This window comes from Theobroma cacao, chromosome 2 (assembly GCF_053813885.1).
Source record: "Theobroma cacao isolate CCN51 chromosome 2, ASM5381388v1, whole genome shotgun sequence".
Lineage (NCBI taxonomy): Eukaryota > Viridiplantae > Streptophyta > Magnoliopsida > Malvales > Malvaceae > Theobroma > Theobroma cacao.
Genome location: NC_142640.1, coordinates 32650486 through 32661885, shown reverse-complemented (window position 1 = coordinate 32661885; position 11400 = coordinate 32650486). Strand labels below are relative to the sequence as shown.

Below are 11400 nucleotides of genomic sequence, written 5' to 3'. Positions count from 1 at the left end.
CTAGTGAAAGAAAGTGTTGAGGAAAGACAATTGAGGGCTCTTGAGGTGACAGAGTGAAAGAACACGAAAAGTCTTATAAACAAGTGTATAAAAACATAAGGTTTAGAGTTTCTATGAGAAAGTCATAGATATTTCAAGGATGGCTTCCATGGAAAATGGAAAGCTAGAAATGGGGAGGAGAAATGGGAAGAAGAAGAAGAAGCTGCTGGAAGTGAGGAGAAAGTGCTGGAAAAATGATATATTTATACTTAGGTTGACTAAAGTTTCAAACTATTTACAAAAATGCCATTCAATAGTTGACTTTTCCTTCTTCTTCCATTTGGTTCAAACTTTTTTCTCTTTTGACACTAAGAAAAGGTCCACAATAAATTAGAAGTACTCAAGTTCTTGAAAACATAAAAATTTAGACTCAAGACCCAAAATGACCATTTTACCCCTACTACGAAAATTATTATTATTTCTATTTTCTTCATTTATTTCATTATTATATACATCATTCATTTATTCCTTAGGCTTACTTAGACCTTAATAATATTAGAAAAACCCACTTCTAGGAGCTCACCAAGAAAATGACGGAGCTACCCTTAATCCACGTCATCGTGTCTACCTCCCCTACACATCTATGAAGGTCGAGGTTTTACACTTGTCTTCTTGGAATTTCAAGCCAAGAATACTGCCAACGTCTAAAGTTTTCAATACTTCATCCCTCAGCCTCACCTGCTGACACGCACTCTTTGTGTCCCTATCCTTTTCTCCTTTTGATTCCCCGTTTTCACTACCCTTTCTCGTAGACCTTGTTTCTCCTTTGCTAGCGAATTGTGCATCCTATCTTGACCTTTATCAACTTGGCCCACCCCTTTTGTCCACCCTCCCCTACCTTTCCGTTTCTTTACCATTCCTTTGCTTTTTCCCTTCTGTCTCTTCAGCTTAATCCCTTATTTTCTCCTATTCTCATTTACTCTAAAGTAGATTTATCAATGGTGTATCCTCTGATGGAGATAGACCCAGATCTTTCTATTTTGTTTCAAGCACCTTTGACTTCTTTATCATTCTTGATTTTTTCTCCCTTGATCGTTCCCCCACTTTTGATCCCTGATGGTCAATCCCGCCCCCCTTTGAAATTTCACTTGTGTCACACTCATTTTCTCCCAAAGGCCTTCCTAAGATCTACTCTGCTCTTGTCTCCAAGGATGCACCAAAGTCAAGCTCATACTCTTCGGCTTCAGATTGGCCTTCACTTATTATTAGATTTGGGCTCACCTCCCTTCTAGTTTTGATTCGCAGTCTACTTGGTCTTATTTCAGCATCCCATTTACCAGTCCATAATCCCTTGGCCTTAAAGGTCTTGATCCATTCATTTGCTTTTCAGTTTGGGTTGAATGACTCCTCCCTATTACTCCATTCATTGCTTGAATCAAGCCCATCTGTAGCTATTTTTTTTCCTTTTCCAAGTTGGACTGTTTGGCCTTTTTTCTTTGCTTAGGCTATTCTCCTCAAGGTTAACCAACTTCTCGTGACTGCTTCTTATAATTCCAAGGCTCAAATTTTCCTCTCTATTTTTACTTGATCTTTTCAAATCTTCATTCTATCACTACTCTTTTCTCGAGACTCTAAGACCATGTCAATCTCTTTTTCTTGCAACTTTTTCTTCCCCACTGCAAAATGTTTCCCCTACTGCTTGCTACTTTGCTTTGTCTTTTGATCCTTTCCTAACTCCATCTGAACCATTGATTTTGAATTGCATTTTTCAACAATTGAAGATGGATTCCTTTCCCCTCCCATCTTCGTCACCCATCTCTCAGCTCTGATCTCCACCAATTCTGCCATACTTCTTATCGATGTTTCTTCCATTGCTGTCATCGTTTTTCTACCCAAATCGTAAGTTTCCATCCCGATAATTTTTCTTTTATTTTGATAACTTTGCCATTCATGATGATCTTCGGACAGTCTAGATCATTCTCTTACTATTAAACGTCAACTTTTATGAGGGCATAGTCTAACCTCCTCTTCATCTTTGTTACCTTGTCAACTTGAAGGAATTTTCCCCATGATTTACCTAGCGCCTCGAACATTTTTTGGTGCTAGAGGTGAGCAGGTAATTCTTTCAGATTATAGTGTTGAATTTTTTCAAATCGCCTTCCTAACATCGCTACTTGTTTCACCAGCGTACCATCCATATCCTTTGTCTCGTTAAAAGTCACAATCACGTTTAACCCCCCTGATGGTCTCACTGTTGCGATGATCCCTTCATGCATTAAGCTACTCTGTAATTGCTGGTAGCTTATTAAAGGTTTTAAGCTCTCTATCGTGCTACGCTTCAGCCATTCAATCTCATCTTCCTCAATGTCCACTATAATCCCATCCACCTCTTTGTTCCAAATGTTCTTCACCTGTTTTGTAGTAGGAGCATTTGCAGGTTTCCTGTTTCCATTGGCAACAAGTACGTCTTTATAAAACTTTTGAGTGCTTGCTTCCCCTGTTTGTGGTTCTATTGATTCGCCCTGCTCTTTTCTCTATCCCCAATCACTAGTGAGGTGGCTTCTTTAATTAACAAGTGTCTTCCCTTCAACTTTACATTTTGTCCATATCGGATCGCTCTTTGCAGTTCTTCCACTATCCTATAACGGATGAAAGCATACGTTGTCATTCGTCTTCTTGGCTGGTTGGGTATAAATTGATTAACAACACCGAATCAATTAAAGAAATTTTTTAGTTCTCTCCACTGGGTGTTCAAACTAATATTGTTAATGTAAGCAAAGAACACCCTTCTCCTCCATCGTTAGATATCGAAAATCCTTGTCTCCCTCCACTTTTCCTCCTACCCTACCCCTCATTTACTAATCCTAACACTCGGACCTATCCTATGGTATTACTCTAGTCTCCTGCCCTCTCTCTTACTTTTCCTAGGGCTTTTCCTCTCTCTGTGTCCTCTCTTCGACACTCATCCTCTCTTGTAGGTGTTGTTGACTTCTTACTGTTCAAAATTATTTACTTCCTATTGTCACTTATATATTAAAAAAAAAGTAATTTACTTTTGTATTTATACAAACTTTTTACTTTTTTATTTTCAAAAGAAATTGTATCCACACAATCATGAAAAGAAACAATTTATTACATTTAAATTTACAAAAATGTCTATAATATAGAAATTTGAAATTAACATGCAACTCCCCTGAATCTACGTGAATTAGAAAGGAATCGAACTTGAAATAATCCAAACACTATAATTCAAATTCAAAAAGTCCAAACTCTAAATGATTAGAAGCCGAAACAACCAAAACTCAAAATAACTCTAACTAGTGGCCAGCTCTACCCTGAACACTAATTACCACCTCTAACTGAAGCTCATAAGGACACCACAAATACCTTTCATTGTATTTTTTTTTTTTTTTGTGCAGGGGTGTCGGCGGTTTCAACCCCAACAGTTTCCTTGATCACAATCATCAATATACAATTCAGAAAAGGACCTATTCCAAACATCAGTATAAATTCAGCTAATTCAGCTCTGGATGGTCCTTCCTGTTTTCGTTGTTTAATTTGCAATGCATCCCCCAATGTGATCAATCACATTAACTCTGCCAAGATTACAACCAAAGGGTCTATCACGCCGCTGGGAAAAACCAATCGCTGTTTACCAAATCTTTCGCAACAATGCTTCGTGGCCCAGATATCATGATTAATCATAATGACTAAGAAACTGGAGTATACATGGGTAAACTTGCTCCACTGCCTGCAGTTCCAACAAATTTAGAAACATTATACATGGCATCAGTCAAATAACAATCGATAACCTGTCAAATATTTTCTATCAGTAGTGCTTACCAATCGTCCTCCCACCAAATCATAATGTGCATAATGGGGACCCTGATGTTCTCCAAATACTTTATAAGTAACCAAGTTCTCCGGAAAAAGCTTCACAGTTTCTGGTTTGAACAATAAGAAGGAATAAAAATATAAACATCTATGAAAACCATACGAGACAATTTGCATTTAACTAACCACAAGGTTACCACCTACCTTCTACAGCTTCAGGTGGGCAAATTAAATCTTGATCTCCTGCAACGGCTAGGATGGGGACATTGCTTTTATGTAGATGATCCTTGTAGAAAAATTTACCATTCCTATCGCATAACCCCCTTTCTCGGAAAGCTGTTGTGAGCTGCAGAATAAGTTTGGCTGGTATGGTACCTTGAAACCACAAATATTATGCAAATCACTATATAGCAAAGAACAAAAGCAGAAAATTTGATGAATTCAAAATACAGCAACTAGAGATTACATTCAGAGGCAACTATCACCAGAAATCAGCAACAGAAATAACAAGGTATAAAATCAGAAACCCAAGTTTTGTTTGAGAATCATATTATTGATTTTCTGTGACATTTACATCAGTATACTCAGGTGTTCATTACATAGAAACAGAAAAGCTTAGATTCCAGCAAGAAAGCTGTAATATTTCACAAGAAGTGAAGACAAGTATGCCCATACTTACAGAAGTTGTTTAAGACAAGCTTTTTTAGCAACTCTGGATGCATCATGTCCTCTGCTGATATTAGATTATTAAGCCATGCCAAGACGTAAGGAGGCCGAGACGATAGAGGATAAGCAGCCGCCAGTAATGTTCCCAATGGAACAACAGGGACATTAAGAGCTTGTGCAGGATCTGCCTGCATACAGATGCCATGATATTACTTTCTGAAGGAACCTATTTCTCTAGAACTTTTAAGTAGGTAGTTATCAAAATCACATCAACATAGCAACTAAGGCATATGACACTGGTTTACCCACTTACAAGAGGTAAGAGCAATTTGAGTGTCGATTTTGAAGATGTGTAATCAAGTGATGATGCCAAAGTAACAACAGCCTTTAGTTTAGGTTCCCTTCCTTCAGAACCTTACAAGATGATATATAACATACAATCAATGATGATTTTATCGACATGAAAAGAAAAAGAAAGTATACTAAACAAAAGCACATTAAAACTAATACTAACAAATACATTGAACAACTAAGTAAAGTTTCATTTCTCAAGCATTCAAACTATAAATACAGATCTTCCACTGTTTATAAGTTATATTGAACAAAGCAGTATTCTATGATACTTAGAAAATATTTTACCCTAACAGTAACACCGGTTTGGGCAGAAGCAAGTTGAAAATTAACTAAAGCAGCAACAAAATGCTATAACAGCTCCTTGTCTTTCCTTAGCCAAGCTAATACACTTGTGCCTTGCAATCATGACAGAACTCACTACCTCATTCATATTCAATTTTGAGATGGGATATATAGTTTAAGCAATGGACCCTTGGCAGAATTTCAAGACAGATACTATCCAATGCCCAGGAATCAACAGGTTTGTTGTTAAACTCAACTCTGGAATCCACTAAATGAAAAGCATCCACATTCAATTATTAGGGGTCTGTTTAGTATCGTTTCCTGTTTTACATTTTCTGTATTTAAAAATTTCTAATTAATCACTTTCTACAAGAATAAAGTGAAGATATTAAGAGTAAAGCTGATAATATATTGAAAGTACTGCCTCCATGATACATGTAATCATTACATCATCATAGTAAAGCAGCATTGCATCAAGCATCGTGAGATTGGCAAGGGTACTAGAAACAGCTAAAACCATTATTTTCTCATTCTTGGATATGTAAAGATGCCAAACCTGACAACAAGCTCACTCACATTTTGAGTGATTGATGCTGTGCTGGAGATGAGCTATATCAAAATTTAATCACCATTTAACACAAAATCAGAACTACTCAGTTGTGTACAAAGCTAAAAAGAGAAGAATTATTGTTTCAAGTACGAATTTTAATACATGAAACATAAGGGGAACTGGAGAAATATACCATTCAAATGTTTAGCGGTTGCTTTTTAACATCAATCATTAAATGTCATTAAGTGGCAGATGACCTTTATAAGGGCTTATCAGATAGTGTTTTCTATCATTCATTACAATTTGACAAGAGTACTACTAATTGGCACAACTCTCACCATCCAATAATGAGGCCAACTACTCAAATTAGAGCTTTTATTATCTATGAGTAGTCAACCTCATTGTCGGACTCTGAGAATCGGACAAAGTAGCATTTTCCATTTGGTAATTGGATTTCTGAAGTTGATAACTTTTCCTAATGAAACTAGTTGATACACCTTGTCCACATGGCATTTGGATCCCATCTTCTTCTGATTCCCCAATATTTACCAAAGAAAGAAATCTTAAAATAAATAACAAAATATACAAATATAACAGGACCAAAAGGTAGAAAAAGGCTTATCAGGATTGAAAGATGAAATTTAAAAGTACTGTCTAACCAGAAATGTGACATAGATAGGGCTCATCCATTAGAATAATAAAATGAATAAATAAAGAAAAAGAAAAAGAAAAAGAAAGCAACAGATATACCAATAAAAGGTTAAGCTAAATGAAAGCAAAGTATAACCAGAGTGAGAGCCAGCTTATTTTTGTAGCACTGGAAACTTCAATATGCACTCTGTGAGGGTTTAATTGCTCTTAATTTAAGTGATTATTAAATAGGTGATGATGCATAAAGAATTTGTACAGCTTAAATCATTAAAATTTGTTTCCTCCACTGAATGTTGTAGATCTAAGACAGTTTTATAGTAGTGGGTGATAAATTGTTATTTTAAAGCTTTGAAGAAGAGAAGCTCACCCACAAATTTCTCCTATAAGGTTTTTAAAGTGTAGTTCAGCTAATTGAGGGATGAATCCTGCTTTGCCTTTATGCAAGGATGAAAATCATCGCAATATGACATGAGATTCAAATGATGGTATCTTACCACACTGTGACAGCATGGCGTAAAGCAATATGCCTCCCATTGAGTGACCAATTGCAAGCAATTTTCCATCATTTGGCTTTGTTTGTGCCCTTATGTATTCCATCTTTATGAAAGAAAATCAAAATTGTCAATTCAAACTAAAGACAGTAGGCATGAATGGTAGGTAAAATGTAAAATAGCAAATGGAATACATAACATTCTATTTAAGAAAGTAAAATAAAAATGAGTCAGCATTTGCATAGCCTTCCAGCATGGCAAAATGTCACCTCACCGCAGCAGGGACATCCTCCTCCAGATAGTGATCAAAATCCCAATCATACTTCACGATCAAGTCAAGTTGTTTTTGAAAATCTTCTATTGTAGAAGAAAGCCGCTCTTGTAGATCAATGAACTGAGGTGAAACAGATCGTTGGCCTTCTTCAATAATATTTACAAGTCTTTGACTCAGATCTCTAATTTGGCTAGCAATACCTGAATTTTGTTGTCTTTCCAATAAGTAGGAAAGCTTCCCCCTTACCTCCTCAAAGCGTTCAGATAATTGAGAATCTTCCAAAAGTTTTGATATTTGATCAAATAATTTAGCAGAGATAAGTCTTGATTGACCATCACTTAGAAAGCCAGAAAGTCTCTCGGACAAACGCATGAAAATTTCCGTCAACTTTGTCACCAATTTTGATTCATCCCATGCTGTTCCAATCCCTATCGAATCTTCTCCAAGAAAAGAAATCTCAGAATCTGAAAAGGAACCAGAAACATTAGTTGGCTGCTGCTGAGCAGGAGAAACTCCATTTGTCACACTCTTAGCCACAGCTTCCATCTGCTCCGACACTGCATCAGCAGTTTCCTTAATTTCTTTAAAATTTGATCCCTGCACACTCAATCCAGCACCACGAACTTCAAGAATCCATGTGTCAAATCCTTGGCCAGACATGTATCTCGCAAACGAAGACTGCAGATGCATATTACATTTAACAGGAAAAGGATCATATATTAGTAAAGAGAAGAAAATAAAATTCAGCATCTCAAAAGTTATAAGTGAAAGTTGGAAGACAGCATTGTTCATTTGACTTTGAGTGTAGGTATTCATCTAAGTATGTAAGAAAGGGCATGATAATTGGCACTCTTAACTGTGAGAAAGCGAGATTTTGTGACGTAATTCTTCCATAAATACATAAGCTATGGTATTGACTAACCAACGGTATACATACAAATGATTCAATACGTGTATGAAATGTTTTCTGATAGAAGACAAGAGGTTGTGACTGTTGGTGCCATAGAGGCCCATAGAGACTGAGCTGTCATACATGACTTTCTCTTTGAGTAAGGTTCAATAAGTTGCCTGAGGGCTCATAGTGCAGCAGACTTGGACTCAGAAATTATGACATCTCCCAGGTAGTTATCACCTTGATAAACAGAACTAATGATACACTGTGATTTATCTTGGTGCAGTTATAATGTGGGCAGCTGATAACCCACAACATGTAAACCTAAATGGTCTTTATGGAGTTCATCAGATGATGGTTTCTATGAAGCATCCTGAGGATTCAAGAAAACCCAAACCGAACAAGTTTTGGGGTTCTAGTAATTACACATAAAAGATCATATGTTCATTACTCTTGGCCACTCCATCAGCAAATACAGCTAAACAACATATCGTGTGCACTTGGGTAAAATGCACTATATAACCTATAGAACCTGAAAAGAAAAAAAATTTTCCAATTGTACAAATGCCAAAAAAGTGCATTGATAAATTAAAGGAAACAGAAGACTGATGCACATGAAAAAATAGCTTCTTCTTTGTTTTGCTTTTATAATAATTTACAGTAAAAAAAATAAAGCCATTTAGCATGAATTCCTCAGCCCAAATTACAACTAAAATAAGAAGAAAATGATAATAGGATTTAGAACTGTTTTACACTTTCACTTTATACTCTGCTGTTTACATCCTTGACGAACCGTTTTAATTCTTCTTTTAACTACCAGAAAATAAGAAATGTAAACATTCACTCGAAGCAAATTTTAACCCAACTATCCTTCATATCGTTGATTAAAACAGAAAACCTCATATTCAACTATTTCAAAACTAAGAAAGAAAAAAAAGGAAATTAAAATAAGATTTTTGAAAAAAAAAAAAAAGTACCCCAGGAGAAAGATCGTAACCAATGGCATTAGTCCCTACTCCAGACAATAATAACAGCGGGTGATTTCTCGGAGGCGCCTGTTAGAAGCAATAATAAAAATTTCATTTATTCTATCTATAAACGAAAACGATTAGAAAAAGCAAACAAACAATAGTGACAATCATTCTAGAAAAGTGGAAAGAAAACCAAAGACCTGAGGAGGAGGGTGATAGCGCCAGAGGGCAAGGCGCCAATCACAATTAGGCACGGACACATAATGAAGCTCATCGGCGGTACAAATCGAAGGCTTCTCGGAAACGCTACCGTCGTTGGAGAAAGCTCTAGGGAGCGGCCCGAACGACGCTTTGGAAGAATGGAGAGGTCGAGGGAGAAGGGGACGCGCAGGGACGGAATGAGGGAGCGTGAAGCTCCTAGTATTGAGAGAGAGAAGGGTGGAGGAAGCTATGTGAAGAGCGGAGCGCATATCGGATTGGATTTGGAGATTCGACATTCTGTTTTTGCTTTCGGTTTGCGTTTACTTTTGCTTTTACCGGAAGGAAGTGTGGAGTTACAAATAGTGCGGTCGCTGCTCCCACATTTGACGCCGTGGCGTGTTTCTTTACAAAGTTTAGTCTTGGCTTTGGGATTTTTTTTAGGATTTCACATCAAAGAGATTGAGTGATAGTCGACGTCGGCGTGGCATTGGAGTAAGGTGGGCACGTGGTGGTGCCACATCAAAGACCTCCAAAATGTAAAATGCAATAAGGCATCTATTTAGCTTGTTGTCTTAGTAAAATAGTATTCGATCATAGTTATTAATATCATATAATATGTTATATGTGATACGATAAGATATTAATTGAAAATGATAAATATCAATAGTTATATCACAATGTAATTATCACAACTCAATTTTCGGACCATGACCAGCGCAAGGGACCAATGGGCTCAGCCCACTAAGCCCAAGCAAGCTTACTTACATGATCTTATACGTTAAACCATATTCCTCTAGAATATGAAATTTATAATGCTCAATTATAATTTTTTTGAAAATAACTTATAAAACCCAATCATGTATTCATAATGGCATCATCAAACATTATATATATACATATAATTTGATAAGTGAATCTCAACATTTCACAACAAGTAGTCATATGCACGTAATTAGAACTTAACCGTCAGTGGAATAACTCTAGGCACAGTTGTTAACATCTAATGTCATGGTAAACCTATCGAGCAATGGATAGAGAGGAATACCTCGTCTTAGAATCCAATCACTTTTGACTCTGACAACCTAAAACATGAAGTTTAAAAAAGAGTGAGTATAAACTCAGTGAGTGAACATAGGAAGGGAACAAGCAACGTTAAGGAAGGTTTAGAAATCATGATGCACATTTTTGAAAATAATGCAATTTAGTTTAGTTCTTATTAAAATCCCTCTATTAAACCCTTGGTTATTAAATCCTTTAATGATGAATGAACCATATTCAACATGAAATTGGAAAGAGAGGAAATTTCCAGCAATCATCCAAGCAAGGCAATATAAACCGAGTGTTTCTCACTGTAATAAAATCAATTTACAAGTAAATGGCAAATTTTCAAGATTCATCATGCCATACAATCACAAACATTATCATAAACTTTCTATAACATTTAAATATACACATATACAATCATGCGTACCATCCCTCCATATTCAGCTCATGTGCACTCCCTACTCGCACATGGCCGGGTCATCATCAGCTCATGTGCACTCTTACACCTCACATAGCTGGGTCATCATTACCTCATGTGCACTCCCACACGCACATAGCTGGGTCATCATTATCACACAAAAAGGAACATCCAATGCATAATATACATATTCATACAATATGATAACGTAGGAACCATTTATATGGCACACTTTCACAAGATAAAAATATTTCACCAAAGGTTTGTTCCCCAAGTATTTTTATTTTTTTTAAGCAAGAACAAATGGGCTTTCAAACGATTCTTTTCAACATGTAGGTACTTCCTAACACATTTTGAAATGCAAGTTCACTCACCTTACGATAACGAGATGTTACATCGCTATTTGATCGGAGGTGTCTCTGATTATTTTCACTAGTCGGTCGCTCGATGTTTACTTTGGCACGCCACCTCAGTACTCTAACCTTGCCTTGCACTTCCTAGCAATAATACCAACTCAATATCTTTAATTACATACGTATACGGGTAGCACTTCAATCAATTTATCCTTACTCAAATTTATATTTTTCATCCTATCATGAAACTATCTTCAATTAACTCACATTTTAATACATTTTTACTAAAATTACTTATATCAGTTGCTTACGTAATTCCTTATATTATATCTCCAGCAACTCATTTATGATGTCATGTGCCTAGTTCACCCTTTTTAAAAAATGTTCGTCCAAATCTATCTTATATTTCCACAGTATTAACTATATTTACCACAACCATA

The 11400-nt window shown here is 36.3% G+C and overlaps 1 protein-coding gene across 2 annotated transcripts; it reads right to left on the bottom strand.

The window, feature by feature from the left end:
• Positions 1-3094: 3094 nt before the first annotated feature.
• On the bottom strand, positions 3095-9551 carry LOC18609153 (alpha/beta hydrolase family protein). Of its 2 annotated transcripts, XM_007044159.3 has the most exons (9): positions 9145-9550; positions 8951-9028; positions 7082-7759; positions 6811-6913; positions 4793-4893; positions 4493-4667; positions 4018-4188; positions 3823-3923; positions 3095-3730 (listed from the first exon to the last, which is right to left on the bottom strand). In XM_007044159.3, exons 1-9 carry the CDS (start codon positions 9439-9441, stop codon positions 3677-3679), a joined length of 1758 nt encoding a protein of 585 aa, XP_007044221.3. In that variant the 5' UTR covers positions 9442-9550; the 3' UTR covers positions 3095-3676. The 2 variants fall into 2 exon arrangements, with proteins under 2 accessions (XP_007044221.3, XP_007044222.3); XM_007044160.3 differs by lacking the exon at positions 8951-9028 and having other exon boundaries at positions 9145-9551.
• Between the last annotated feature and the right edge of the window lie 1849 nt (positions 9552-11400).